Source organism: Amphiura filiformis, chromosome 2, assembly GCF_039555335.1.
Source record: "Amphiura filiformis chromosome 2, Afil_fr2py, whole genome shotgun sequence".
Lineage (NCBI taxonomy): Eukaryota > Metazoa > Echinodermata > Ophiuroidea > Amphilepidida > Amphiuridae > Amphiura > Amphiura filiformis.
In genome coordinates this window covers 35,474,204-35,501,156 of record NC_092629.1, presented here as the reverse complement: position 1 = coordinate 35,501,156, position 26,953 = coordinate 35,474,204, and the positions used below count along the sequence as shown (strand labels likewise).

Here is a 26,953-nt window from a genome sequence, read left to right as displayed (position 1 = left end):
CGACATTTCAGAATTTCTTGTGTTTCTGACCAAATTGACATTATATTTTGCCATTTTAACCTAAAAAGTGCCAATTTTTGAGCGCTTCGCACGAATTTATTCCCTTTCTGTAACATATTTCACCAGTTTAGCTTCAATATGGCAAAATTGTTCGCGAATTTGTAACATTACTGATTTTGTCGCCAAAAGGTGCCCCCTTGCCCCCCCCCCCCCCCCTGAAAAAGTGCTGGCTACGCCACTGTAAAGCACTGAACAAGTTGTGCTCTGACAAAAAATTAAAGTGGAATGGGGTAATGGAAAATAAAAGGGGAAAGGTGCCTCTGTCCGACAAAAATTGACGTAAACTAGTGTAAAATCACGAATTTTTGGCGCTACGCACGCACATTATCAACATAAAGCCTTTTTTGGAAGCTTGAAGACATATATACAGTCGCTCTAAAAATACACGCTATGTTAACATTCTCATCTTTTGAAGTACAGAATAAAGCTATTTTATGCATGGTATGATTGAGGAAATCTTGAGCCTAAAAACCTTGCTCCTGAGGAAGAAATCACAATTTGCACCCCTGTAGGCCAGACTCCACCGTGGAATGTTGCTGTGGGGGGATCACCACAGCTCCTCCACAGCAAGTCTGTTACCTTCCCAGCATTTAAGAATACCGGACCCATATACCTGGGTGGAGAGGAGTCTTGGACTTATTGCTTCCCTCCCTCGGATCCTGGGAACCTTGGAACTAGTCACATTCATATTCACTGGAAACTAATGGGTACCAATCATACCAATCATTTTAACAAATCCTGTACATGTACTACATGTAGGAATACACCAGGATATACATTAGGATCCACAACATGCTCATCTATTAGGGCTCAGTTCTTTAACCCCAATACAGTTGCACATTTATTGAATGACCTTTGAAAATTTTGGTACACAAACTCATTCTCCACAACTTGAGGACAAATTTTCTCTATGGTTGTTTAATTGAGGTTATTGAACTATGGCATTAGGATGAGGCTCTTGTGGTCCATAGTGAGGATATACCTGGCAGGAAGTGGAAATGCAGTTGACCAATTTTCAAGTGGCATATTGATTTTTGTGAAATCTCTTCCATTGCACATTTACATATTTCTTTAAATTTTACAACAAATTAATACTCACTAGAATTATGTTTCTTTCCCAATACCCTAATTGAAAACATGCACCGGAAAGTGTTTTGCTTCATAAGACAATTTGCTTCACGAGACAATTTATGTTTTTTATGAAGGTCATATACCGTATTTCGTCCAATAAACGCCCCCAGGGGCGTTACATTTTCCCAAGGGGGGGGGGGCGTTTATTAGAGGTCATTTTTAGCACGACAATTCCCGTTAAAATCATTAGGTAAGCTAAAAAGTCACGCTAAAATGACGAACTATGAACTTTTGATACTGACTTTTGGTTCACTTCCGGGTTTCCAATGCAGATTTTCGCCATTTATTGCTGCTATTATTGACCATGTGAGCAACTTGGTAAGCTTACTACACAAGATAGCATGGAAATATTGGAATTTTTGAAACATCTTGGTTAAAAAAAGTGGTGGGGCGTTTATTTGAGGGGGGGCGACTATTTGTGAAATACGGTGGTTTGCCTTTAATTACAGGTGATATCTTGAAATCCTGAAAGACATTCTGATACTGCATACATCTATTATACAATTTACTTTTTCATACACTCTTAGATGGAGAGCCGAGAACCAATCAGAGCAAAAGTTAGAAAAATGCAAACCATTCATTGATTGTGTATGTGCACAGGCGTGTACTATGCGTAGTGCTTTCAGATGCATTCATTTTTCTTGTGGGTTGATGCATTAAATATTTGCTTGTATTTTTCAACACTTTTAGTGACAATTTTGTTGTAAAACTAGTAAATTCCTCTTTACTGAATGAAATATGTTAATAATTTATGCTATCCCCTATTCGCTGCAGTAGTGCACATAATTAGTAACCATGGTTACTGGTTCAAGCCTGGGCTCATACACCTGTTCCGAATTTTGATATACATTGTACCATAGGCTTTGTGTTGTGATCATTTCGATCAGTGGTTCGTAATAAAGAAAGCGTGAGCCAGTTGGCGGTCATATTCTAACGTGCACTAAGACAGTGAAATGCTCGAGCAATTGTACAAAGCGTGGCTTGTGCATTAGGCACATCAACATCTGCATCTCAGTGTATGTGGCATTATGTTATACAATTTCACTCACAACAAATTATACCCATTTATTAACCTATAATTGATGAACTCAATTGGAAGTGTGTATTTTGTCCGTTGACCTGTCACTGGCCTTTTCAAATGATAGTAAATACAGGAACCTCCAGCTAACTTGCAACAATAGGTACCTGATGGACTTTCATGGGCAGGAAGTTATGCATGTAATTGTTATCACCAATGCTACCATCCCAATAGGCTGCTTTGTAGACCCTTTTTGAAACACAATGAATTCACCCGGGAATTCACCCAGCTTGACTGGCTTTATGAGAACCATGGCCCTTCCATAAAACACAACACATCCCTGCACAGAAAAAACGGACTCGCAGCATAGCGGTGTTCTGATGGGAGTGGTTCTTATTTTGAACTTGTGATAAGCATTGTGATATGAGTTGATATTGAAGTATGATTACTAAGAATTTTAAAAGGGGCTATCAAGATTTTTTTTTTTTACATGGGAGCAAGCGGAGTTGGAGTTATTTAAATACTTCACATTTTAACCAATTTGTTTGTTTATATTTCATTCCTCCAGGAGCTTACTACCCCAGCTCCCCCAACCTCTACATACCAGACACATCCAACAACTCATCCCAATCACCAGATGTATTTAACTTAATACAGATGGTCAACTGATTTATATGAACTCATACCGAAGCACATCAATTAAGTATAGGCAAGCAAGAAGATTTAGAAAATAATAAGTTGTACAAAATCGTAGGGCTGACAATTTCTCGTTCTGAGTGGAATTTCATGATGACAATCATCACAACAGATCTGACACATGACAACACGTTTATATGCTTTTACAAGCTTATTATATTAATATATCAATTAAGTCAAATTTATTTGGTTTAGACGATCGATGTTATGCACTTTGCATCAGCATACCCATACACCAGCATGCAGCAGCACTCGACAACGTGTGTCAATTTTCATCAATTTTTAGTTTAGCAGAATTAAAAGATCTCATACCCATGTGTTATAATCGCTACACCTCGCTATGGTGGTCGAGACTATCAACATTCTAGAAAATGAAAAAAATATGTCCCATGGTGATGATGTCTCATGTAAAACCTTTTTTCATATGTATTTGTATGGAGTTTTCTGTTTCAAACACGGATCTCTGTCTTTAAGAGAGGTTTTTTCAGATTTTCAGATATGAAAAGAAATAAATTAATAAAAACATATTTTTTTGGCAAAAAACATGAAACCCAAAAAAAAAAAAAAAAAAAAATAGCCTCATGGTCTATTTCCCAATCCCTCACTAACCCTAACACCCATAAATCTTACAAAATCTTATGTGGAAAACCATTGCATGATATGTATTGATGATGGCATTATGCGCAATCACCTAAGTCATTTTATGGGCACCAAGATAGACTAGCAATCCTACATGTATGCTATTAGGTGCTTATAAGTTATATAATGTAAATTCTTCATCATTTTCCAATTTTTTGTTTCCATCTTCATTCCTCCAAAAGCATGTTACTTGGGTTAATCCCTCTACATACCATTTTTCATTATATGGCCAACAACTCATCCCAATCACCAGATATTTAATCTTAATAAATGGTCAACTGTACAATGAACTGGCATACAGCGAATCACCCTAAGTCATAGGCAAGTTCAAGAAGATTTAGAAAATAAAGCTTAAATGAAAATGCTAGGGCTGAGCATGTGACTGAGTGGAGGTTTTTTTCTGACAGCTATCATCAATCCAAGATCTTGACATTAAAGTTGTTCGATTCAATATATCAATTAAGTCAAAATATTTAGTTTAGAGACCATGTTATGCATCTTTTATTTACATCAAAATACCCATACATAGCATCAGATATTGGGATTTATTGTAATGAAAATGAAAAAATGTCCCATGGTGATGATGTCTCATGGTAAAACCTTTTTCATATGTATTTGTATAAGTTTTCTGTTTTTTTTACAGATCTCTGTCTTTTTGGGTTTTTTTTCAGATTTTCAGATATGAAAAAGAAATAAATTAATAAAAACATATTTTAAGGACAAATCATGGAAAATTTCCCAATCCCTCCTTTTTAACACCCATAAATCTAGGACAAAATGGTACTCTGAAAACACTGCCATGCATTATTTGATGGATTCGAGGACACCCTAAGTCAATTTTGACCCATTTCAAGCGTTTCAAGGAAGGATTTTTAGACCTATGAATGTTTTTTCAGTAATTAACAAGGGCATCCCAGAATTCAAGTAGTGAAATCTTTCTTGCATATTAATCAGAACCGAGAACAATATTGATCCGGGATGAGTACAAAAAAGCAAATTATTCCTGTGATTTATTTATCTGGCACATTTTTCAGAAAATAATGAACCCTATATCAATAACATTTGTGCCTAAGCACCCATAAATCTTACAAAATCTTACAATCTGGCATTGCGCAATCACCCTAAGTCATTTATGTTCCTTGTTAGGGCTAAAGCTTAAATTTGCTCTGAGCATGTGACAAGCCCTAAAATTACCCCTTTTTCCTTGATTTTTCGATCCGTGCTTGTCAGTATTGTTGTTGTTGCCCCCATTGAATGCCATTTGCCACCCCTCCTATACCCTGGATTGAGGAAGACTAAACTTGTGCCTCTGATGCTCTACTTTTGTTAACCTTTCTTTGCATATCAGGCAAATGCGTGCAGACAGTGACTTCAACAACCTACAATCCAGCCACACACGTATCAAGGACCAATTAGAGCAGGTACAACGAGACAACATTGCCTTGGAAGAGAAAGAAAGACAACACACTATACAATATAAGGGGCTCAGTGCAAAATTCAAAAATGCCAAAGAAGAGGTAAGCTTTCCTATGTAAATAAAAATCCCCTTTAAAAGGGAAAGCCAACGTCAATTAGGACAAAAATTACAAGAGGTCTTGTAGGCCTAATTAGGACAAGAAAAAATTGTATGTATAAAATTAGATCAATGAGCCCATATTTATTGGTCGATCTACGAGTTTCAAAATATTTGATGAGGCGTAGTTGTGCGTCTCCAATATTTTCAAACTCATAGCATCAATTTATCATTATTGGATCCGATATTTTCACACACATGGATTCATCAAAACATAATAATGTAGAAAATCGGCATCAGGCGTTAATTGAGATCAGCACTTTCAGAAATCATTATTAGTGCACTTTGACTAATGCTCACCTCAATTTAATTAAATTTTCGTTTTCATTTTATTCATTTTGCTTGCAGTTGTACATTGTAGACCTGTTGTACATTGTAAACATGTATAATTACTGAATCATGTACAAACCACTCTTGACTAGTCTACCTACATTTTGTGTAGACATGACCAATACAACCAATAGTGAACGTCCCTTGTGATCAAACATGTCATATTTGGATGTAGACATTTTATGTTCTCTAATTGTTTACATGTACTTTGTACAGACCCTTTCATAGATGGTAATTACGTGCCAAGTAACAACAAAGAGCCGTGAAAAGCTCATAAAACTATATTTCTGTCAGGCACTGATTTTTATGATATAATAGTACTCATTGAAGTGAGACCTGTTAAACATAGGGTGATAAAACCAAAGGACCTGGCTCAGGACAAGTTGCTTGGTACCACTAATATTATATGATTTCTGAAAGTGATGAACTCAATTTACATCTGATGCCTATTTTCTACAATTGGCTGAGAAACTTTGTGGCTTTTGAACATTACTTGGCAAAAAATAATGAGGATAAACTTTGTTCATACTGGAGTTTCGGGTTGTTTTCATTCATATCGGCTAGTCCAATTGAAATCCATATGCCCCTTTGGAAGATACAACCCTAATCCTCCACAAAGGGAGTGTGAATTCCAAATGGGATTACCTGAATGGGTGATACGGCCCCAGGGATTTAAGGTCATGTCTGTATAGGTTTGAACTGAAATAGCTTGAGTGGTACCCCTCTACACCTCTTGTTATGGCCATTGGTGCAAACAGCTCTGCTAAAGCTCATTGAGGCTGCTGTTTCATGCGCACATCTATGTGGCATCTTTAAGCGCATGGTTATGTATGCCAGCACTTTGAGCGAATACCAGCGATTTGAAGCTGCGCCCAATGAAATGTGTACTGATGTCACTACCACATCAGTGCCATGGTATATACAGTTTGTCCACTCTGAAGTACAAAGTAACAACGCGCGCGCATATACAGCGCGTTAACAATGCGTAGTGCTGCGTCTCTGCTGCAGGTATGCGTGCCATCAAAGTCGGCATAATGTGTGCGTCCGCGTCTGTACTTTGTACTTCAGAGTAGACAGACTGTAGCAGCTCTTAACCTCATTTCAGAAATCTAACTATCTCAAAGATAGTATCTGATGTAAGATGGTTACAGCATCCCATATCATACAAATTTTACATTTTTTGCTTTTAATTATTTTATTATAGAAGTTATCAACCAAACCTACCAATTATTCAAGTACATCCTACATGCATTTTTTCAACTTTGGATTTGAACTTGCAAAATACTCTTACCCCCGTTTGGAAAACAATCCATTAGAATTGAATATGCAAAACTATATTCTAAATAGAATAATTCTGCTCTAATAACCCCCCCTCTCCAACATATACCATTCCCTAACAATAGTAACTGAAATGGTAACCTGAGCTTTATTCCTATTTACTTGAAACCAATCCTCTTACATCCCATGCAGTACGAATTTACACCTCTCCCACTGCAATAGATATGCTTTACATTTCCTAATCTTTCTTTGATTACTATATGCTAATGTTACAATTGTTTTAAAGTAGACAATTTTATCCAAAAGGTTACATTTCATCACATCACATCAAAGCTCCCATTGGGCACCCCAATCCTTTTTAAAGGAATTTTTAATTCCCCTCATAAAGTAACTATGTATCTACATGCCAGTTGCTATGCCTGATATCAGTCGCATGTTGATGTACTCATTATTTTGAGAACATCGTCATTTGAAGGAACTGAGCTAGTTTTAATATTATTTATGCAGTCAAGAAAAATTTACATTAGTTATATCTCAATAAATTCTAACAAAGACACCTGGTTTATACAGGCATGCGCTGGCTAATTGTCACATGATGCACAGAATAATAATTTTGCAGGCATGTGTTAAAATTTATGAATTCTGTGGGCGATAAAATATCAGTGTTACAATGAAAAACACTAAACAGTAATCATGCCAACATGTTTAATTTTGTACCAGTTTCACCAAATAATTATTTTGATCATAAGGCAGTTCATGATAATTATATCATAACAGATACACAAAGAGAAGAATATGGGCTGGGAGCATCATGTTCGATTGCTGAAAATATTAATATAATTATTTTTAGATTTGATGAACTGAAATTGAAATTTCCAGATGATTTCCAGATGATCGTGATGTCATATCACTTCAATTTTAATCAGCTATATCATATCATATATTATTGACTTCTAATTACTTGAATAAAAAAAAAAAAATTTTCGAAAAATGGGGTGTGGGACAATATCTCCCCGGTGTCGTCACTTAACTTAACATTACTTGGGCGATGATCCCGGTAATCAAAAATACCCCCTATTTTGGCGGCTTTCAAGAACATTTTCATTTTTACCCCTATTTTCGGGTACAAATTAGCCTTTAAAATACCCCTAATTTTTGCATTTCAAGTACACTTTTACAAAATTACCCCTTTTTTAACATTTCAAGAACACACACAAAAACACTTGTTCTGAACATTTTCTTTTCTGAGGAGAACTCTGTTGTCCTTTTAATATATAAATGAGGAAAATAACAGAAAAATATTATACAAATACATCCAATAGGATGCACCATGTGTTTTTTATGATACAGTTATCAACAATGTAATCTTTCCTCCCGTTTCTTTTTTTTTTTTTTTTTTTTTTTTGACTAAATAAAGCTTGAATAAACACACTGATATATGAAGACCAAATTAAAAAAGACTAGTTTGCGATGACATCCGTTAGCCAGACAAAAATTCGTGAATAGGTCAGCAACCAATCACGGCCGCCTTTGCCCTGATTCAGAGCAAACTAGTCTTTAAAAAAGTCCTTTAACACAAAGAACCGCCCATTTGCAACCTCAAAATCCCAAATCTAGTATCGAAAACTCAACGTCCCATCTGAAAAGTCCCATGGAATCAGGCATTTTTGGAAAAGTTGAGTTACTGTAAATTACATTATACATGAAACAAATAAAAGAAGTATTTTGCTGAATATCACCAAAGGATATTAGGAAGGCAAAAGTTTCACAAAAGTGAAATGGGAGTAAATTGAGCGAGAAATGGTAAGATTTCTTGGGATTTCAACATTATCATGATTCACAAAACTATACCCTATTTTTTAATTTATCTCAGTTTCAAAAACAACCCTATTTTTTTAAACATCATGGACATTTTATGTGTCATGAACAAAGTTTAAAAATAACCCTTTCCTGAAATTCCCATCAAAAATAACATAGTCAATGTAAAATCGACACGGGCATCTCCCATCAAAATATTGGGGTGATACAGCCCCACCCCCTGGATCTATTCCTATGAACAAGCACCAAGTCGGGCTCTCTGAGAACCACTATTTCCTTTATTCTAAATCTCTTTTCACCTTTTATAATTTTACAGGTAAAGAAACTAGAATGTTCAGTTCAAAGATGACTTGAAGAAAAATAAGAACATAAAAAGTCCAAGTTTTGAGATATTTTCTCAAGAATCACTGAATGAATACTAGGCTTGTTTGTACTCATTTTAATGCATTTTTCATGCTGATGCCAAATATGGTCATGAAAATTTATAATTTTTAAATTGTTTAATTTTTAAAAAAAATTGAAAATTTGTTGTCTGCAGTCGACAGCGCGTGGAGAGAGTTACAATACCAATAATATTCCATGTACTAAGTTTCTGTCAACCAACTTTTATACTTCTATACAGATAAAGAAACTAGAAGGTATCCTGAAGTCAAGGGATGTCCAGTTCAAACATGACTTGAAGAAAAAGGAACGGGAAATCAATAAAATGAAAGAGAGGGTACATCAGCTACTTACAGACAAAAACCAAGAAAGAAGAATAGGTGAGTGAGTGAGAATTTACAGTCAAAAGTCTGAAATCAGACTTCTGTTTACACAGAAACTCTGGCTACTTTTGTTTGGTATAATTTGCATATTCATTATTATTACAATGTGTTCATTTGCATTATTTGGTCACAAATTTTTATTTAAATTAAAATAAATATCTTTTTAAAAAATGTTTTCTTTCAAATGTTTTTTATGAAATTTTTTTCCAATTTTTTACAACAATGTGCATCAGTGTGAAGGCATTGTACTCAACGCTTTGCGCCGAGAACTGCGCTAGCTGAGTACTGCAAATTTCTATTTTTTGATAAGAATGATAATCAATGAATCTTGTTATACATGTAGGTATGGACATCCTCAACTCATTACAAAGAACTGATGGTAAAAGAGGAACATGGAAAACAGGAAAAACAGGAAGCAAGTAAGTACATTTAACTATTCTAGAAATACATACACCCCTGTGGAAGACATATCTTAATCTCCCAAACAGGGGGTGTAAATTTCAAATGGATTCACCCATTCAGGTAACCCAATTTGAAATTCACACCCCCTGTGTGGGAGATTAAGGTCCTGTCTTCCATAGGGGGTATATGGATTTCAAGTGGAATATCCCATTGTCGTGTAGCTTTAATTAGTAGGCGAGGTTGGATGGGATGTGTTTATATCTCTGGTAGAGGAAGTCACACTGTGTACGAGTTGTCAGACTCAAGATAATCCATATCCCACCCCTAATTCATGCACTCTTAGATAACAAGAACCAATCAGAGCAAGCGTTAGAAAAATGCCAGGAGTGTATTGTGAAATAATGCAGGCGCGACTCCGTGTATTGCAAGCATTGTTTACAATGCATTTATCTTTCTTATGGGTTTTCCAACACTTTTAGTGACAATTTTGTGTTATAAAAGAAATATAAGGAATTTTTTCTTGTGTATGAAATAGGTGAAGAAATGGGTATCAATTGTTACTCAAGAAATTGTACAAAATAGTGCACTTGTACTGCGGGGCTTGTGTATTAGACGTATCAGCATCTCAGTATATGTGCATTTTTGTACAATTTCACTCCCAACAAGTGATATGCATTTTTAACCTATAAATAATAGTAATAATACCAATAACAAGAATCATACAAAAGTTTGTCTATGTTTTACGGGACGTTAAAAATGTCAGGTTTGTATTTTTCATGAATGATTTTTCAGTTATTTTTGGGTTTTTGATATTTTTTTAAAACTCGAAACATGCACCATTGACCAGAGCCTAACCATAGACAGGAAATATTCAAAATTGTGGTAACATTTTTTAGTCCCTGATTGGGCTAGCAAATTGCCAAGTTGATAATCATGAACCAGACCAGCCCAAATCAAAATCATGGAGGAAATGATAGTGAAAAGAAACATGTCTACTGTGTTATCCTGTAGACACATCATTGTTCACTCAATCTCTGATGTCTACTTGTTACTTAACTTCATCACAATAGATTTTCAGTGTGCAAGGGAAATTATGATTCACAGACTCATGGCTCGAAAAAGTGGAGAATATTGGAAGCTCATTCCCAGGAAATGTTGGTGTTTGGAGGGAAATTCTGATATTTGGGAAATTGTGTCTTTTTGTAAAAAACATGCTATAACATGTGGAAAATTTAGCTTACTTCCCAGGAAATTAACATTTTTCGAGCCCTGCACAGACTTGAAAGTATAGATAAAGTCCCTGTGCTTTGTATGCTCGATTTTGAGCTCATCATCCAAACCGTCTTATTCCAAGTTTATGTTCAATTGATCCAGCGCTTTTGGATTCGAAACGAAACTAACAACTTATTTCAGGCCTTAAATTTCACTGAGGTGATGAGAAAATATGCCTGATAACAAAATCTGCATTTTGATGGGGGATAAGGCTGTCAACCGGGTCACACACAATTATTGACTACATCCGCTACCCTATAGCCATAAGTTCTCCGTTTTCTACTTTTGAAATTCAAAATAATGAAAGTGTTGGCCAAAATGAAAAACATGATATGGGCAGGTGATGGGAAACTTTGAATCTACTAATGCTGGTTTCATACTTTCTGCCACTTGCCGCTGAGCGGAGTGATGCTTCATCATGCTGCTTGCACTTGTCTGTAAGCTGAGCTACACACCGATGACTGGCAGTAGCATGACTCTGAAAGCACCACTCCAAAATCGTATTTTGTTCAGAGCGGTACCACTCTGAGTTGACTTGAATTCAACTCCAAGCGATGCTGCTGCTTGGGCAAAGCGGTGAAGTGATCGATATATCAGCTTGCCGCTAGTCACCATAAGCGTTTCTGGTGCGACTGCGCAGTGAAGTAAAATCATCTTCAGATCGGCAAGTGGCAGGAAAGTGTGAAACCAGCGTAAGTTACATTTGCCTTATGTACTTTTGATTATATCATTCTTTTGATCTTCCACCAGACACGAAGAAGAGATGTACAGGTTAATCATTACCAATTACGAAGAACGTCAGAAGGAGCTGATGCTAGAGAACCAGGTGTTAAGGGAATCCCTGAGTAATATGCAGAAAGAATTGGTAGATTTGCTAAACAGACAGGGTGATAAGTCACCGGTGAGTAGCTTACACTTGCTGGCAGAGAAGAATGGGCTATTTCATTTAAAATCGGAAATATCTTTCACAGGGGGATTATGTATTTCAAATGGAATGTACACATTAGCAGCTCTATTTGAAACTCACTCTCCCTCTGTGGAAGATTGAGGTGCTCAGAGGGTGTATGAAATTCAAATGGAGCTGCCTAATGTGCTCATTCCATTTGAAATTCATACTCCAAAATCAAAATCTGCCACTGGGATAGTGTGGATTTTCAATGGAATAACCCAATGGACCTTGATTTACCTTTTGAGCACATACACAGCATAAATACAAATGTGTTGTTCTGATTGGCTAATTCAGTCGTCCCACTATTATAATGGCAGACTGGTAATCTGCTTGGCAGATAATGAAGGGTCACAAAGGAACACAAAGCCCACCTGTGTCATTCTTTAACAGGGTGCACATGTTGATAAGGGTACGAGAGGTCTGTTCTTCCCGCAAGCTAATGTAGACATCAATGGAAAGCACAGTGCTTGTTCTCTAGTTCGAGAAAGCTGGGTGTACAAATCAATAGGGTATACAATGGAGTAAACTGCAACTTTGAATTTTGCATCTTCCTTGGGTTTTTGGATCATTGTGTCTTTTCCATGAACAATTTCAACAAATGAGAGCTATAAAATGCAGCTATTGGCTTCTGGTTTCAGTCATTGTATATCTGCCTTTGTTTAGGATATACAGGGGTAATAATAAGTGGTACCTTAATTGTTTCGTGGTCTGTATTAAGAGAGGAACACAATGTTAGAATACAGAGTTAAACAAGTGAGTTATGATGTCAGTGCCCTTGATAATTTACTCATTACATTCTGTACTTTACACCCAGGCCTACCTGATGTGAGTCACTTCCTACAGACATTACAGACACCCCCTCTGGGAGACTATTCCACACAGGAGTGTGATTTCAAATGGAGTCACCTATGCAGGTAACCCCATTTGAAATTCACACTCCCTGTGTGGAAGATTCAGGTCGTAATTAAGATAGAGGGTGTATGGATTTCAAGTGGAATAGCCCATTGGTTAGTGTCTAGTCTACATGACTAAATAACATAAAAAATGTGCAACGCCAAAGTTATAAAGAGTCATTATGATAAATGTTCCGGATTTCCTTGATAGAAATGCTAAATGTTCAATTTTTTTTCAGATAATAATTATGTATTTTGCACATTATAAGCCATGTGTGATTTGCTCCACAGCAAGGGCCTCAGTTTTGGTTGAATTTCTACTGTTTACATGATTGTGATGCCCATTGGTGTACCAAAATACCATGTGAAAGACCAAGTCTGAAGTGCTTTAATTACACAGGGTGTGATTCTTCAAGATTTATCCAGATTTCTTGGATTTTATGAAGTCACAATTTACGCAATTTTATTGATTTTCAGCCCGTTTTGGGGTATTTTAGCCCAATTTCACGCTGTTTTTCAGGATTTTCTATGACTTCCTGGATATTTCACAAGCTTTGAAACACACCCCTGAATTTTTTAATAATAAAACTGAGGATCCGCGATGTTTTTCGCCAGAGCTCCAAAGTTATGCAGCTTAGTGGCTTTCTTAATTTTACCCCATTATTTTGGCTGAAGATGATCAGAAAACCTCCTTGACAGTTGTTACTATTAATATTATGTAATAATTTTTGGCAAATAATAACAAAATTAAAATTTTATCGAAAACATACATTATGGCTTCATGTATGTGTGAATTGCATTTGGAAATGTTATGCAAAGTTGTACAGATGTTGTGCAACAATGTTATAGCGTGGGTTTGTGACTATGTTATGGCCTCATTTCAAATGCGTAGTTCAATAACCTCAATTAAACAATCATAGTGCAAAATTTGATCTCAAGTTGCAGGGTATGAGTTTTTGTCATCAAATTTTCAGAGGTCATTCAATGAATGTATAAATGTTTTTGGGTTAAAGAACAGTGCCCTGATAGATGAACATGTTGTGGATCCTAGTGTAATGTGTGTGGGTTGACATGTCATACCAGATGTTACATTATGAGTGTTGTTTTTCATTAATTTAATGTAAATTTGTACATTTGTGATATGATTTGATTTATCAGACCAAAGTCAGCCATAATGATAGTCGGATATATACATGTAGGCAAAAATAAGGAGCAGAAATACAATAAAAATTACATATAAAAAGTTAATAACTTTGCAACCAATTATACCTGGGATGTCGGGGATAAGGTATATTGCTGATGATAGCAATTGTTAGGATGCTGGGAATGAAAAGGGCTCAAAAAAGATCAAATTTGAGCCCTTTTCATTCCCAGCATGCATCATTTTTGCCCATCAATCGCTAACAGCAATATACCCTATTACAACACCAGTAAGCGTTGGTACTGAGCAAGTTAGAAATGGTAATTACTTGATTTTCAAAATGTCCAACTTTGTTCTGAGTGGATCAGATCAGGTCACAATTGAAATTATTCACACAAATATAACTTAGATTTACTACTTGGGTGTCAAAATTATTATTATGTTAAAGTTTAATACCTGACACTTGTTTCTGTTACATTTTCCAGGTCGCCATGAACAGCAACGAAAGTGACGACGATGATGCCACATCAGTCGGTTCCTCCGTCGCCGAAGAAATCTCCACAGGACATTTCCAAATGCCTTACTGAAATGGTCCATGAAGGGATCGAGCGAACATGAAACAAAAATGGCGGAAATTGAAAGAACATATAGAGAGGATGGAGAAAGAGAACAAAGAGAACAATAGAATGTCATCTCCAGAGGATGACATGATACCGAGAGGGAAAGACGAGGAGATTGAAAGTTTACGAAAGGAGATCTCCAGATTAAAATCCAAAGTGAAAACGTATAAAGAATTAGCAGAGCAACAGGAGCAAGTATTACAGGTAGGCAGGACTAGCTAGGCGTGCTTGAAGAAGCATAATGGGATACTCCGGTTGAAATCCACACACAATCCCTAATGGAAGACATTAACTTGATCTTCCACACAGGGAGTGTGAATTTCAAATGGAGTTAACTGAATGGGTGCCTCCATTTGAAATATACACCCCTTGTGGGGGCCACTATGGAAGACATTGACTTGATCTTCCACATAAGGAGTGTGAATTTCAAATGGAGTTAACTGAATGGGTGCCTCCATTTGAAATATACACCCCTTGTGTGGGAGGTTAAGATCATGTCTTCCATAGGGGGTGTATGGATTTCTAATGGAACAGCCCAATTATTATGTTTGGAATTTAGACGGCACAATTTTTTCATTGTGTGCATGGTCAAGAAAGATCACAGTAGCACAGTGTAGGCTTGAACCAGTAGCAAACTATATTGTTAGTATTTGACATATGTGACGTGTCATGTCAAAAGGAGACACTTTTGGGCATGTTATCAATTTTGAGGTTTTTACATATCTTAAATATAGAATATTTTGTTCCACAACAACGTTTTCCCCAATGAAATCAGACATTCCTAAGCGAAGATATTGAGTTCGTAAGCTATGGTATTATAAAATTGGAAATTGAGATATCGGCCTTTAAAAATATTATTGACAATGTTGTGAGTAGGAATTACCTTGAAAAATGTCTAAAAATACAAGATTCCAGTTATATTCGGTCTGAAACTATCAGACAATATTTTTAACATTAGTAACATCACAAAGCAATAACATTAAATTGTGCTAAAAACATCACCCCGGGCAGATTTTTGCCTATTTCTCCATTTACGATCCTGCCCAAAAGTGTCTCCTTTTGACATGACACGTCATCAACCAACTACATTATATTTCATATTAAATATACTCTGTTTGATATGAAGTGAAATTATTGAACTTTTTGTATTGCAGTGAGCATTCAAAAGTAAACATGAATGGCTAAAACTGGTATTTGTGTTTATGGAGTGCAATCATTGCAAATCAATCATGTCAACTTCAGATCAGATGTATAGTAGGGATATATAGATCAGAGATTATTTTTGTCCTGAATCTATGTTTAGTTTAAATCACAGAATTTATTGAGTATTTGTGTTGCATAATTATCCAATATCCATGATCAGACACAATTAATTTTAATTAACAAACAGTTACTATATAACTTCAATTAAGAATCTGCATAATTTATTCTTGCAAAAATTCTTTTAAAAACATTTTACATGAATCAGAGTAGATTCTCTCAAATTTACAAAGTATATGCTACATAGACATATATCTTTGCGAGAATCAAAGTAGATTCTCTCATATTTTCATAGTGTATACTACATATACATATATTTAAGAATCAAAGTAGATTCTCTCGAATTTTGAAGTATACACTGCGTATAGACACATCTTTGCAAGAATCAATGTAGATTCTCTCAAATTTTCAAAGTGTATGCTACATAATAGACATATATCTTTACAAGAATCAAACTTAATTCTCACACTGTTGGGTAGAATTCTGGCATTATATTGGGAACAAAACTGCAGAGTTTAGGGAGAGGGGGATACTTCTGATGAAATGCCATGTGTTTTGTTGTGTACAATATGAATTTGCAATGAATGAACACAGCGTGACAAATGCTTGCATTCCCGGTACTCAGCCATGACAACACGTCCACAGGAAGATGACCTGACTGGATGCAGTGGAAGCATGCAATGGGCTATTCCAGTTGAAATCCATACATTCATCCATGTTTTTCAAATGTAATTGGTCAAGGTTATTCATTTTGAAACCCATACTCCCCCTGTATTATGGCTTTACCTATATCTTTCACAGCTGGAGTGAGTATTTCAAATATAAGTTACCCAATTGTCTATTCTATTCAAAACTCATACTCCCTCTGTGGTAGACTTTAGCTAAATCTTCCACAGGGGTAGTGTGAATTTCAATAGGACTAGCCTAATTACATGATCGTGTAAAATGGTACACTGTGCATTCATTTGAAGTTCTTATTGTAAATGTTTGTGGGTCATAAATGGTACTTTTGTGTGGGGTACATAGCTATAAAAATGGCAAATATATTGCTTGTTATGTTTTGCCGTGAAAGCATGCATTCATTATCAGGGCTGCACATTCTCAAATACTTGCTTTATCATACTTCATTACTGCACATTGTGTGGGGTTGGCTTTTGATTGATTTGGTAAAGGTTTTAGGCCAATTACTTTAAACAAAGTAGCTCTTGTAACCTGTATTTCTACACCAGAGTTAAGGAATGGTCAGTATCAAACAGGTAGGCGTCTAGGTAGCTTCCTTTTTGAGCTTTTTGTGCACTTGCTATACAAAAGTATGTAAACTATGTCTCGTCTCTAGTTGAGAGTACCGTTGAGATCAGGCCAATCTATTACTTCCAGCTCTTTGATACTGATCAATGAAATAGAACTTGGGTAGTTCACTTATAGGCAAAAGAACTAATTCTCGATCATGAGAGCCAACTTGGGTACGCACAGATGTTTGCGTGAAGCGTACTATGCAAAGCCACATGCTTACGGCGCAAGCACATCTTTTGAGAATTGGCCAACCACAGTGTTTGGTCGTGGGATGGTGTTGTTCCATGAAAAGTACGCTGACGCAACAATTTGCAGAAGGTACATCCTCTCATGTTAGAGAATTAAATATTTTGCCTATAGTAGATAACGACTTATAGTAGATAACGACTTGCACCATTCTATACACTCTTCCCATGGTCCCCCACTTTTATCCATTTCTACACACAGTCCGTACAAGACAACCAAGTCGACGACACGTTAGTATCTTTCCTACGAGATTCGCATCTCTTGGACGAGAAAGAGACCCTTGCTGACGAGAAGAAGCTGTTCTACCAAAGCGAAAGCTACTTTTGAGAAGGAGAGGAGAAGCTTTTACGGAGGCAGCGATAAGACTTGGGCATGAGGTATACCATCAAGTAGTAGTACATGTAGTATTGGTGTTGAGCAACTAACATTTAGAATGATTTTTAGAATGATTTTGTATTTCAAGAAAGTTTCCTCATCCATGAGAGCATGTACCATGCATATTGCTCAATGCATAACCCTCATGTAAAACATAATAGTTACGTTGGACTAACAGTTAGAAATATGTATTTCTCCACCTGACTTCATTCATGCATGCCTCCAAAATGAACAGATATGTTGTAAAGGCCATTTGCTTGAAGCCCATACATAGATCTGAAATGTTTTATCATCAAAACATCTCATCAGCTGTTTATATAACACTGCAAGTTAGCCATGTTCTCAACAAACAGCCTGTTTCTATTAACAAATTTTGAAAAGAAAGCGCAGTGATTTATAGTGCGCTACGCACAGGCACAACGCCTAGACGTTGATCCACAAGCCTCAGCCCACTTTACAGGTGAAGAATATATAATATGATATGCCACCATAAATTTCTGTTGACTGCTGTCATGAGATAATATCTGTTGGAATCTTGGGGTACGGAGGAAAGCTATTGGGCTATTTCACTTGAAATCCACATTCCCCCTGTGGGAGATTTTGGAAATATCTTCCATAGGGGATGCAAATTATAAATGGAATTAGCATAACCAACTCTATTTGACACTCGCCCTCCGTCTGATTTAAGTTGAATTCTTTCTTAAAAGGTGTATGAAATTCAAACGGAGCTGCCTTATGTGATAATTCCATTCGAAATTCATACCCCCCATGGAAGATATCTTCAAAATCGTCCACGGGGGAGTGTGGATTTTAAATGGATTATCCCAATAAACTGGTTGAGTTTAGTATAAATACAGACAATGAATTATATCTGAAAAATATTTGCTACTAGAAGCATGTTTTAATATTCCTGATACCCGACTAACATAAAAATGCATGATTTATTTCACCATTCCAAGGGTTTTGTGCAAGAAAAGCCTATCTGCAATAACTGCCCTAGGCTCTAGACGAATCCAACAAGCCAAGTCATGGTCAGGATTTGGTCGGCCATATTTGGTTTCCCGCATGCACCAAACAGGTGTTGTGAGTGCCCAATTGGGTGGATTAAACCCGCTTAAAATTTGATGTTAGATTCTTTTGTGTTGTAAACTGTCATCATTCTTTTGTCTACGTGTAACACGGGTGATAGAATGCAGTTTATAATACCCTTCAAGGCCGCATCATCTCACATTTTAGGTGAGATAGTTGGATCCGTCATGGCTAATGGCTGCCATTGAGGAGTAGGAATGCATGAAATTGGATTCGTCTATAGACAATTTGTCCATTTCTGCATTATACACAATGACACCTGGCAGCTATTGCAGATAGGCCTTTATTGCACTGCATCTTTGATATCTTGTTTTCCATTGCATCCATTCATTGATTGATATCCATTCATTGATTCATTCAACCCAACTGGATTCTTTTAACATTACTCCACATATTCAATGCATGAATCTGCCTGTAAGTTCCATCAATTTTAATCATTTTAAATATTATCAAATCATGTTTAGCCATTCTTGCATTTTTTGTTTTTGCATGTATGTGTAAATTGTAATTTGATGCTTCGCTTATTTGTTTGTCATAGTGTGCCTTTAATTTATTATTTTAAAATATTATCATTATCATTAATATTATTAATATTATCAATATTATTATTATTATTATTATTATTATTATTATTATTATTATCATTATCATTGAATTGTTTCAGAATTTGTCATCAGGCTCAGAAATCCGACGCGAATCCGCTTGAATTGATTCAAGCAAAGATTCTCGTAAAACATCAACCGGGCCAATTTCGCGTAGTGCAAAATGACGAATTATAGTATAATTTACTTAAATCATTAATAATTTATACAATAATTTTACTGATTTGAGAGGACATTTTAAAAGCAAAAGGGCGGATCTTTTGTTCGCCAGAGTCGCCATCTTGGATGACTAAATCAGACTGTATGAGGGCAGTATTTTTTTCAATCCATCAAATGGATTCACCCGCACTGGCACTGCCACAGATTTCTAGGCCTGGTCATCCATATTCCCAATGTCTATTCTCATTCAATTCAATTCAAATTATGGTGGATTATGGTAACCACAACCTGAAGTATGTATCCGTACTCTCATTTCCACGAAGAACCCCCCTGTATAAAAACATTTTAAAGGAGTATTTCGTGATCCTAGCATCCTCTTTTATGACATTTTCAGTACATAGAAAAAAGCCTATTCCCAAAATTCGGTTGATTCCGATGAGTTATGCATGATTATGTGTATTACACTGCTCCATAGACAATGCGTTGTAATTTTGTTCTGAGGGAAATTCAAATTTCACGATAACTTTGCTAAACGAATTAATCTGCAAGAAATATTTTGTACATAAACAATATGTAGCCAGAGGTTTCCAGTGATATAAAAATCTCAACTTTTTTGTTTTATTTGGGGGGATGAGGCTGTGGATCACGAAATGCCCCTTTAAGTTTAAAAGTTTGAGATCAGGCCTGTCAAATTCTTGAGGGTCTTTATCATGGCTCATAATGAACAGATTCTATGAAAAATAGTCCTCGAGTGCCTGTAACTTTTTGCCATGAACAAATATTTTTCATGTGGCTATTCTGTGAAATTTGGGGGAAAAGTATCCTCATCAGCTCTTTTGTATTTTTTGAGCCATGTCCTTTATAGAATTTACTTATTCTGCACACTGGTTCTGACCCTAATCATGCTGCTAATCATAACCTAAGTTAAAGCTAAACTGTTTTGTGGTGAGCCTTGGTTGCAAAAAAGAGTACTACAGTAGTATGCTTAAATTGTTAACCCATGAAGTGGAAATTAGACCATGTTTGGCAAATTATTTGGTGTGTACTAGGCATTAGCAGCTTATATAGCTAATATGATGTTAGGTGTATTACGTATAGTCTGCTAGATCATGCGAAAGGCTTCATAGTATAGTTATCCTAGCAATGTTGTTGTAGCTCGTTTTAGGCAAAAAAAAGCATTGTTTTGTTGGGTTATCAAGAAAGAGGTAAAAGGGTGAATACAGGCTCCTAACCATAGCATAAACATGCAGATGATGCACCAACTGGCAAAGTCTAGACACTGCCTTGGATGTTGGCGCTGTTATGAATTTGATAGCTCAGTGACACAAAGACGTATGTCCATTATCTGTTGTGTGGATGATTACCTGCATTATGCATGTCACTCAATACAATGTATGTTATGCATAAATTGAACTCAAGTTATAGGCACACACATATTTGATGGCTCAGCAGCAGATAGACTTATGTCCATTTGCTGTGTCTGATTACCTGTGGTATGACTTGCGTTTACTCAATGCACAATGTATGCCCGGCATACGAGTGCATGCATCATGCATAAGTGATCTCAAGATACAGGCAAGCGCACACATATTTGATGGCTCAGCGGCAGATAGACGTATGTCCATTAGCTGTGTATGATTACCTGTGGTATGACTTGTGTTTACTCAATGCACAGTGTATGCCCGGCATACGAGTGCATGCATAAGTGATCTCAAGATACAGGCATATTTGATGGCTCAGCGGCAGATAGATGTATGTCCATTAGCTGTGTATGATTACCTGTGGTATGACTTGCGTTTACTCAATGCACAGTGTATGCCCGGCATACGAGTGCATGCATCATGCATAAGTGATCTCAAGATACAGGCAAGCACACACATATTTGATGGCTCAGCGGCAGATAGATGTATGTCCATTAGCTGTGTATGATTACCTTTGGTATGACTTGCGTTTACTCAATGCACAATGTATGCCCGGCATATGAGTGCATGCATCATACATAAGTGATCTCAAGATACAGGCAAGCACACACATATTTGATGGCTCAGCGGCAGATAGACGTATGTCCATTTGCTGTGTATGATTACCTGTGATACGACTAAGTTTACTCATGCATATAGTGTATGCTCTGTATACAAGTGCATGCACCATGTATGAGTGAACTCAAGATATAGGCAAACATATATACACACACGTGATGGCTCAGTGACAGGAATAGCCGATGTATATATGCATTGCCTGTAATAAGCATGTGATTACTCAAACATATTCAATGCACAAAATACTCTCTCATATAAGCCACATATTGTGCATAGCGTGATGAATGCGTACATATCACAGACACTCCTACACACTGCAGCTATGGAGATATGTCTTTTTGCCTCTGAGCCATTAAATATGTGTATAGACCACTTGACATCACTGTTTATCAACAAAGGCGAGGGACCCGTCTATCGATATGCTTGAACGAGCCGCTACACTGTTCAATGGCTTTCTTGTACTATATGAAATGTGGCGGGCGATGTAAAATGCACGTGCCCTTAGCAAACTACGATGCGTACGCATACTGCAGGGCAAAGAACAATTGAAATTGCCATAATTCGCGCGCATACTGCCGGGCTATGACGTCACATGCCAAGTGGTCTATATTATCTGGAGTTCACTCATATATGGTACATGCACTCTTGCAGGGCTTGCATTGTGTATTGAGTGAACCCATACATATCACAGACAATCATGTATACAGCAGCTAATGGACATACCTCTTTGTGTCGCTGAACCGTCAAATTACTCTTTCCAGAATAGTTTAAGCAGAGCCAAAGAGAGCAAGTCTTGTTTTAAAACTATACTAAACTGTAAAACAATTAACATTGCAGATACTAATAACCTTGTAGAAGAATAATTTGCATAAATCAAAGTTTTGAATTAAATCTTTCACTGGAATTAACTTTTACAAAACTTGCTACATTGCGTCTAATACCATCAGACTTCATTAGGCAACTGGCCCGCTTGGCTGGTAATATGATTTTAACTCTCTTCACGCGGGTGTCGACTGCAGACGACATGTTTCAAAAAAATTTAAAAATTCAAAAATTTCAGAAATGTAAATTTTCATAACCATATTTGGAATCAGCATGAAAAATGCATTAAAATGAGTACAAACAAGCCTAGTATTGGTTCAGTAGTTCTTAAGATAGCTCTTGATATTTTGAGAAAATATTTCAAAACTTGAACTTTTTCCGTTAAAACGCATGGCTATAGCATGCAGGGCATTAATGACTGGATGACTGAGGATATTCACCAAGTTACAAAATCATTTTCATGATTATTTTACAGAGGAGGAGATTTGAGGAGGAGCGAGCAAACTTCTTACAACAGCAGCTAATGATGGACACCAGTAGCAGTAGTTCCAGTAACTTTACATCACCCCCACTTAGACCTCCTAGGTCCATCAGCAAAGCTAATAGTAAGTTCTGCACATGTTTGTGACCTGCTACCACAAAGTGAGCGTAAAGTCGCATGTTGGAAGTTTTTCGGCTGGCTGACTGATGTTCTTTGTTTGCAGCACACCTGTACAAGCCAGCTGTATGTCTTTTGTGAATGGCCCATTGTGCCCCCATTCACAAAGGACATACAGACATACTACTGGCTTAAACAGGTGTGTGTGAAACATAAAGCACCAACCCAGTAATCAGGGCATCTCGAAACTTGCGATTTTACGCTCATTTCATGGTAGCAGGTCACAATAGTGGATTTTTATTAAATTTCATCCAATCCCGATATCAGTCTGTGCCTGTTCAAATCACACTCATGCTAAAGTTTGTTCGACTTATATAAGGTGGAAATTATGTCATATTAACCATAAAAGCGAATAAAACGGCCATCTCTCAACACGCGATATTCAAAATTCCCACGCTGAAATTGTCTAGAGCAATGACGCCCTAATAATTCAATGAAGCCTGAAGATAAATGACCACAAATAACCATGACGTCACTGCTCTAGAAAATTTTGGCGCGGGAATGAGAGATTGTTTTTATTCGTTTTTATGGTTAATATGACTTTGTTTTAAATAAAACCATGTGATTCGTGCTTGATAATTAGTTTTCTAACATATGAGACATAATGTTGTGATTGCCGGACATTTCCTTTAAGTCCCGAACTAACGTCACAGAATTCACATAAGCATGTGCCAGTCACGCATTACATAACGCACAACTAGCGTAAGCATTTTTGCCCAACTATGTGCATGCCATTCTATATCAATACACAGTGTTATGAATCTTTATTTTTTCCGCCTTATATAAACGGAACCAACTTTAAGCAGATGCTACCAAAATTATCTTATTTCATCTACATCTTTCTGGTCACTCTATCTGGAATACAGTACTTTGTTTAAATACCAACATGTATCTCATGATCATTACGATGGGATGTGTACTGTACATTAAGGACCGTCAATATATCGATAATAATCAATGAATAAAAAATAAAAAATTTAAATCATGACGTCGATGGTCCTTGTAGGCAGGGTTTACTTTAACGCACAAAACAAGCATATTTACGCTGTTCACGCACTTTGCAGACCCCTTCAAATCCAAAGTTCAAAGTCCAACCTGTACAAAATCTTGAAAACGTACACATTCAAATGTTACAAGATTTGAATATAGAAACACCCGATATTGTATAAAACGTTTTCCAAAATAATAAAATACCTCTTCGGCAATGTTTTGGACCCCTTCAGAGGAAAAATTCATAATTGAAAGGGTCCAAACAATTTGAAAATACCCCTTCAGCAAAATGCTTAAAGAAAACCCTGCTTGCATGTGTACATTGATATTACAATTTATAATCTACATTGTTTATTCCTACCACAGGTCCTCGTATACATGCAGGTGGTTCCTCGTCTGAAGCCTCCCCAGTTAGTAACCAAATCACCCCCAAGACATCCCCACAGATGCACAGAATAGCAACGCCGACTACGGTGGAATTGTACCGGGCACTCAAGCTGTTACCTGACAACGGAGAATGTCTCAACTCGTAAGTTTCTTTATCAACAATATTCAAAGTAAACAATTTATACAGAGAAACTGACCTGGTAATAATATTAAGTGAAGAAGTGGGCGCCAACATGACAAAGATTCTTTCCCTAATATGCGCCCTCTCCCTGTGGACAATTTAATGCAATACATTTTGTAAAATACAAAATGCTACATATAATAATAAATGTTGGTGATTTAGCACACACTTCACCATAAGGACTAGCACATTTAGAACAATTCATTGCACTGCCACTACGAATCAGTTGGCTTCAACAAGGGTGAAGTCTGTAGGGCAGCTCCTTTTAGCTTGTAATTACCCCCTAACAGCTCCCCCCTTACACTTTGGTTGGGTGAGGCAAACAGGTAAAGTTCCTCGGCCAATATATGGGCTAATTCAATTGCTGTTGGGAAGTGCATATATTGCAAAGTCAATTGAAAATTGGAAAATGGATGCACTTCATCATCATCATCAGTCGACTGCGGAGTAGGCGACTACTAGCTTTCTCCAACTATTGCTATCTTGGGCAAGCGAAACAAAATGGGACAAATATGAGAAGAGTGTTGCTTAAAAGTAACTGTGTGTGCTCGCATTCTGTGATTCAATGGAATCTGAAAAACAATTTGACAGAATATTGGCTTGATAACTAAGCTAAAACATTTTTATGCCTGGGCGTGTTTTGCACACACTTTATTGCATGCTTGTTTTGCCTTATATATTGAATTTGTAAATAAATTTCATATTTTTATTTTCTTCAAATGATCTTATCCTGCAGATCAAGAGAAAGCCTGCATGCCCCAAGCTTTCACTCTGACACAGACCACTCCGGATTGGACAGCCCGCCACACTCTGGCGCCACCACACCACGCCCACAAGCGGCAGAAGTTGCATAAGCCAGAGTAGCTACCGCAGCTTGGGTCAGGGGTCAAACCGTAGTCGTGGTAGCGGACAAAGTGGACGGAAGGGTGAAGGGAAGGGGTCAAGAAGAACTGAAGAACATAAACAAAACCTACGCATGGCTTTAGCGCATAAAAAAAAGTAGAAAGAATGAGATCGGGTCGAGTAAGCGTTCAGGAACCACATAGCTGGGATGGATGATATTTATAATCAGGAAAATGTTCCTTGTTTCTAGGAATATGAACATTGGGCCAGGAAGTGGATCTTTCAGAGAAAAAAAAGGATTCTGATATCTTGTCCGTTTCAGTGTTAATGCTGAAATTTCTTGTTTCCTCAAAGTAAAAGGTCAGGATGAACTATGCTGATACAGCTAGCCCACAAGATGATACAGATGTGTGTATAGGGATAAAACTGTTCCCCAAAGCGAGTGTGACCTCGCACAACCAAGAAGGAGATACGGTCGGTTTCTGTTACAGAAGCATAGAAATTATGCATTGTTGAACCCATTTATTACCGACAAAAATGGAAGAGTCATGGACCCCAGAACCCTGGAATCTGCTAACACTGTACATGGATAGGAACAATCCCAAATGACTTGGATCTGATATCAAATGTTGAAACTGATATTTATTATATTGCAGCTACATGTATGAGAATTGTATTGCAAAGATGGTGTTATTGTATAATGGACATAAATGTTGAATTCCTGGTACCCGCACTCCACGTATTTGCAGAGATGTATGCTCATTCATATTCCATTTTAACCCCATGAGAACTACCTGCCGATTGGCCAAAACAAATATTGTGTCCAATTTCGAACCAATCAAGGAGGATATTAATAAGATCATCTGCAAATGCAAGTTTGACAATATCAACCAATCAGAAATGCTGTTAAATGACCAGTAATGTCCAGGGGGTTAACATCATTTTCAACATTGTCCTCTTTTCTGCTAAAAATGCAAGATTGTTGAGATGCTCCTCTTTGTCAAAAACATTGAAACAAAAATTGTTATATAAAATATATGATAATTTTATGCATCATATATATACTTGGTGTTTCAGCTTATAGTTAAAATTCACAAAATTCACATAAGCTACTGTAACAGGTATAATTCACAAATTTTGTATTAAGGCCAAAAAAAAAGTTTGTTTCCTGTAGCGTGTGCATTTCGTTTTTGACGTCTTATTGTGCGCATTTGAATTTTTTTTTTTCACTTACAAAGAAAAAAAGAAGAAAAACCCGGAAAATCGCAAAAATAATAATATAAAACACTACTGGAGTAAACATTTACACATTACACAACAAACAAGCATAGTGAAAAACTACTGCATGTTGAAAGGGGGTCATAAATATTCTTGAATATGAAGAAATGTGATTTTTTTTTTGTATGTGTGTCGGAGAGACCCACT

General features: G+C 36.7%; 1 protein-coding gene across 1 annotated transcript in view; it reads left to right on the top strand.

The window, feature by feature from the left end:
* LOC140140274 (afadin- and alpha-actinin-binding protein A-like) overlaps positions 1–26,601 on the top strand; it is a 68,416-nt gene extending 41,815 nt beyond the window's left edge. The window contains 12 exon segments of the mRNA XM_072162065.1: positions 2,778–2,848; positions 4,893–5,061; positions 9,166–9,304; positions 9,651–9,726; positions 11,732–11,882; positions 14,450–14,788; positions 17,585–17,695; positions 17,697–17,726; positions 17,728–17,760; positions 22,945–23,074; positions 24,484–24,646; positions 25,422–26,601. Of these exon segments, the coding sequence (XP_072018166.1) occupies positions 2,778–2,848; positions 4,893–5,061; positions 9,166–9,304; positions 9,651–9,726; positions 11,732–11,882; positions 14,450–14,788; positions 17,585–17,695; positions 17,697–17,726; positions 17,728–17,760; positions 22,945–23,074; positions 24,484–24,646; positions 25,422–25,539 (1,530 nt within the window). The 3' untranslated portion in view covers positions 25,540–26,601.
* The last annotated feature ends 352 nt before the right edge of the window (positions 26,602–26,953 follow it).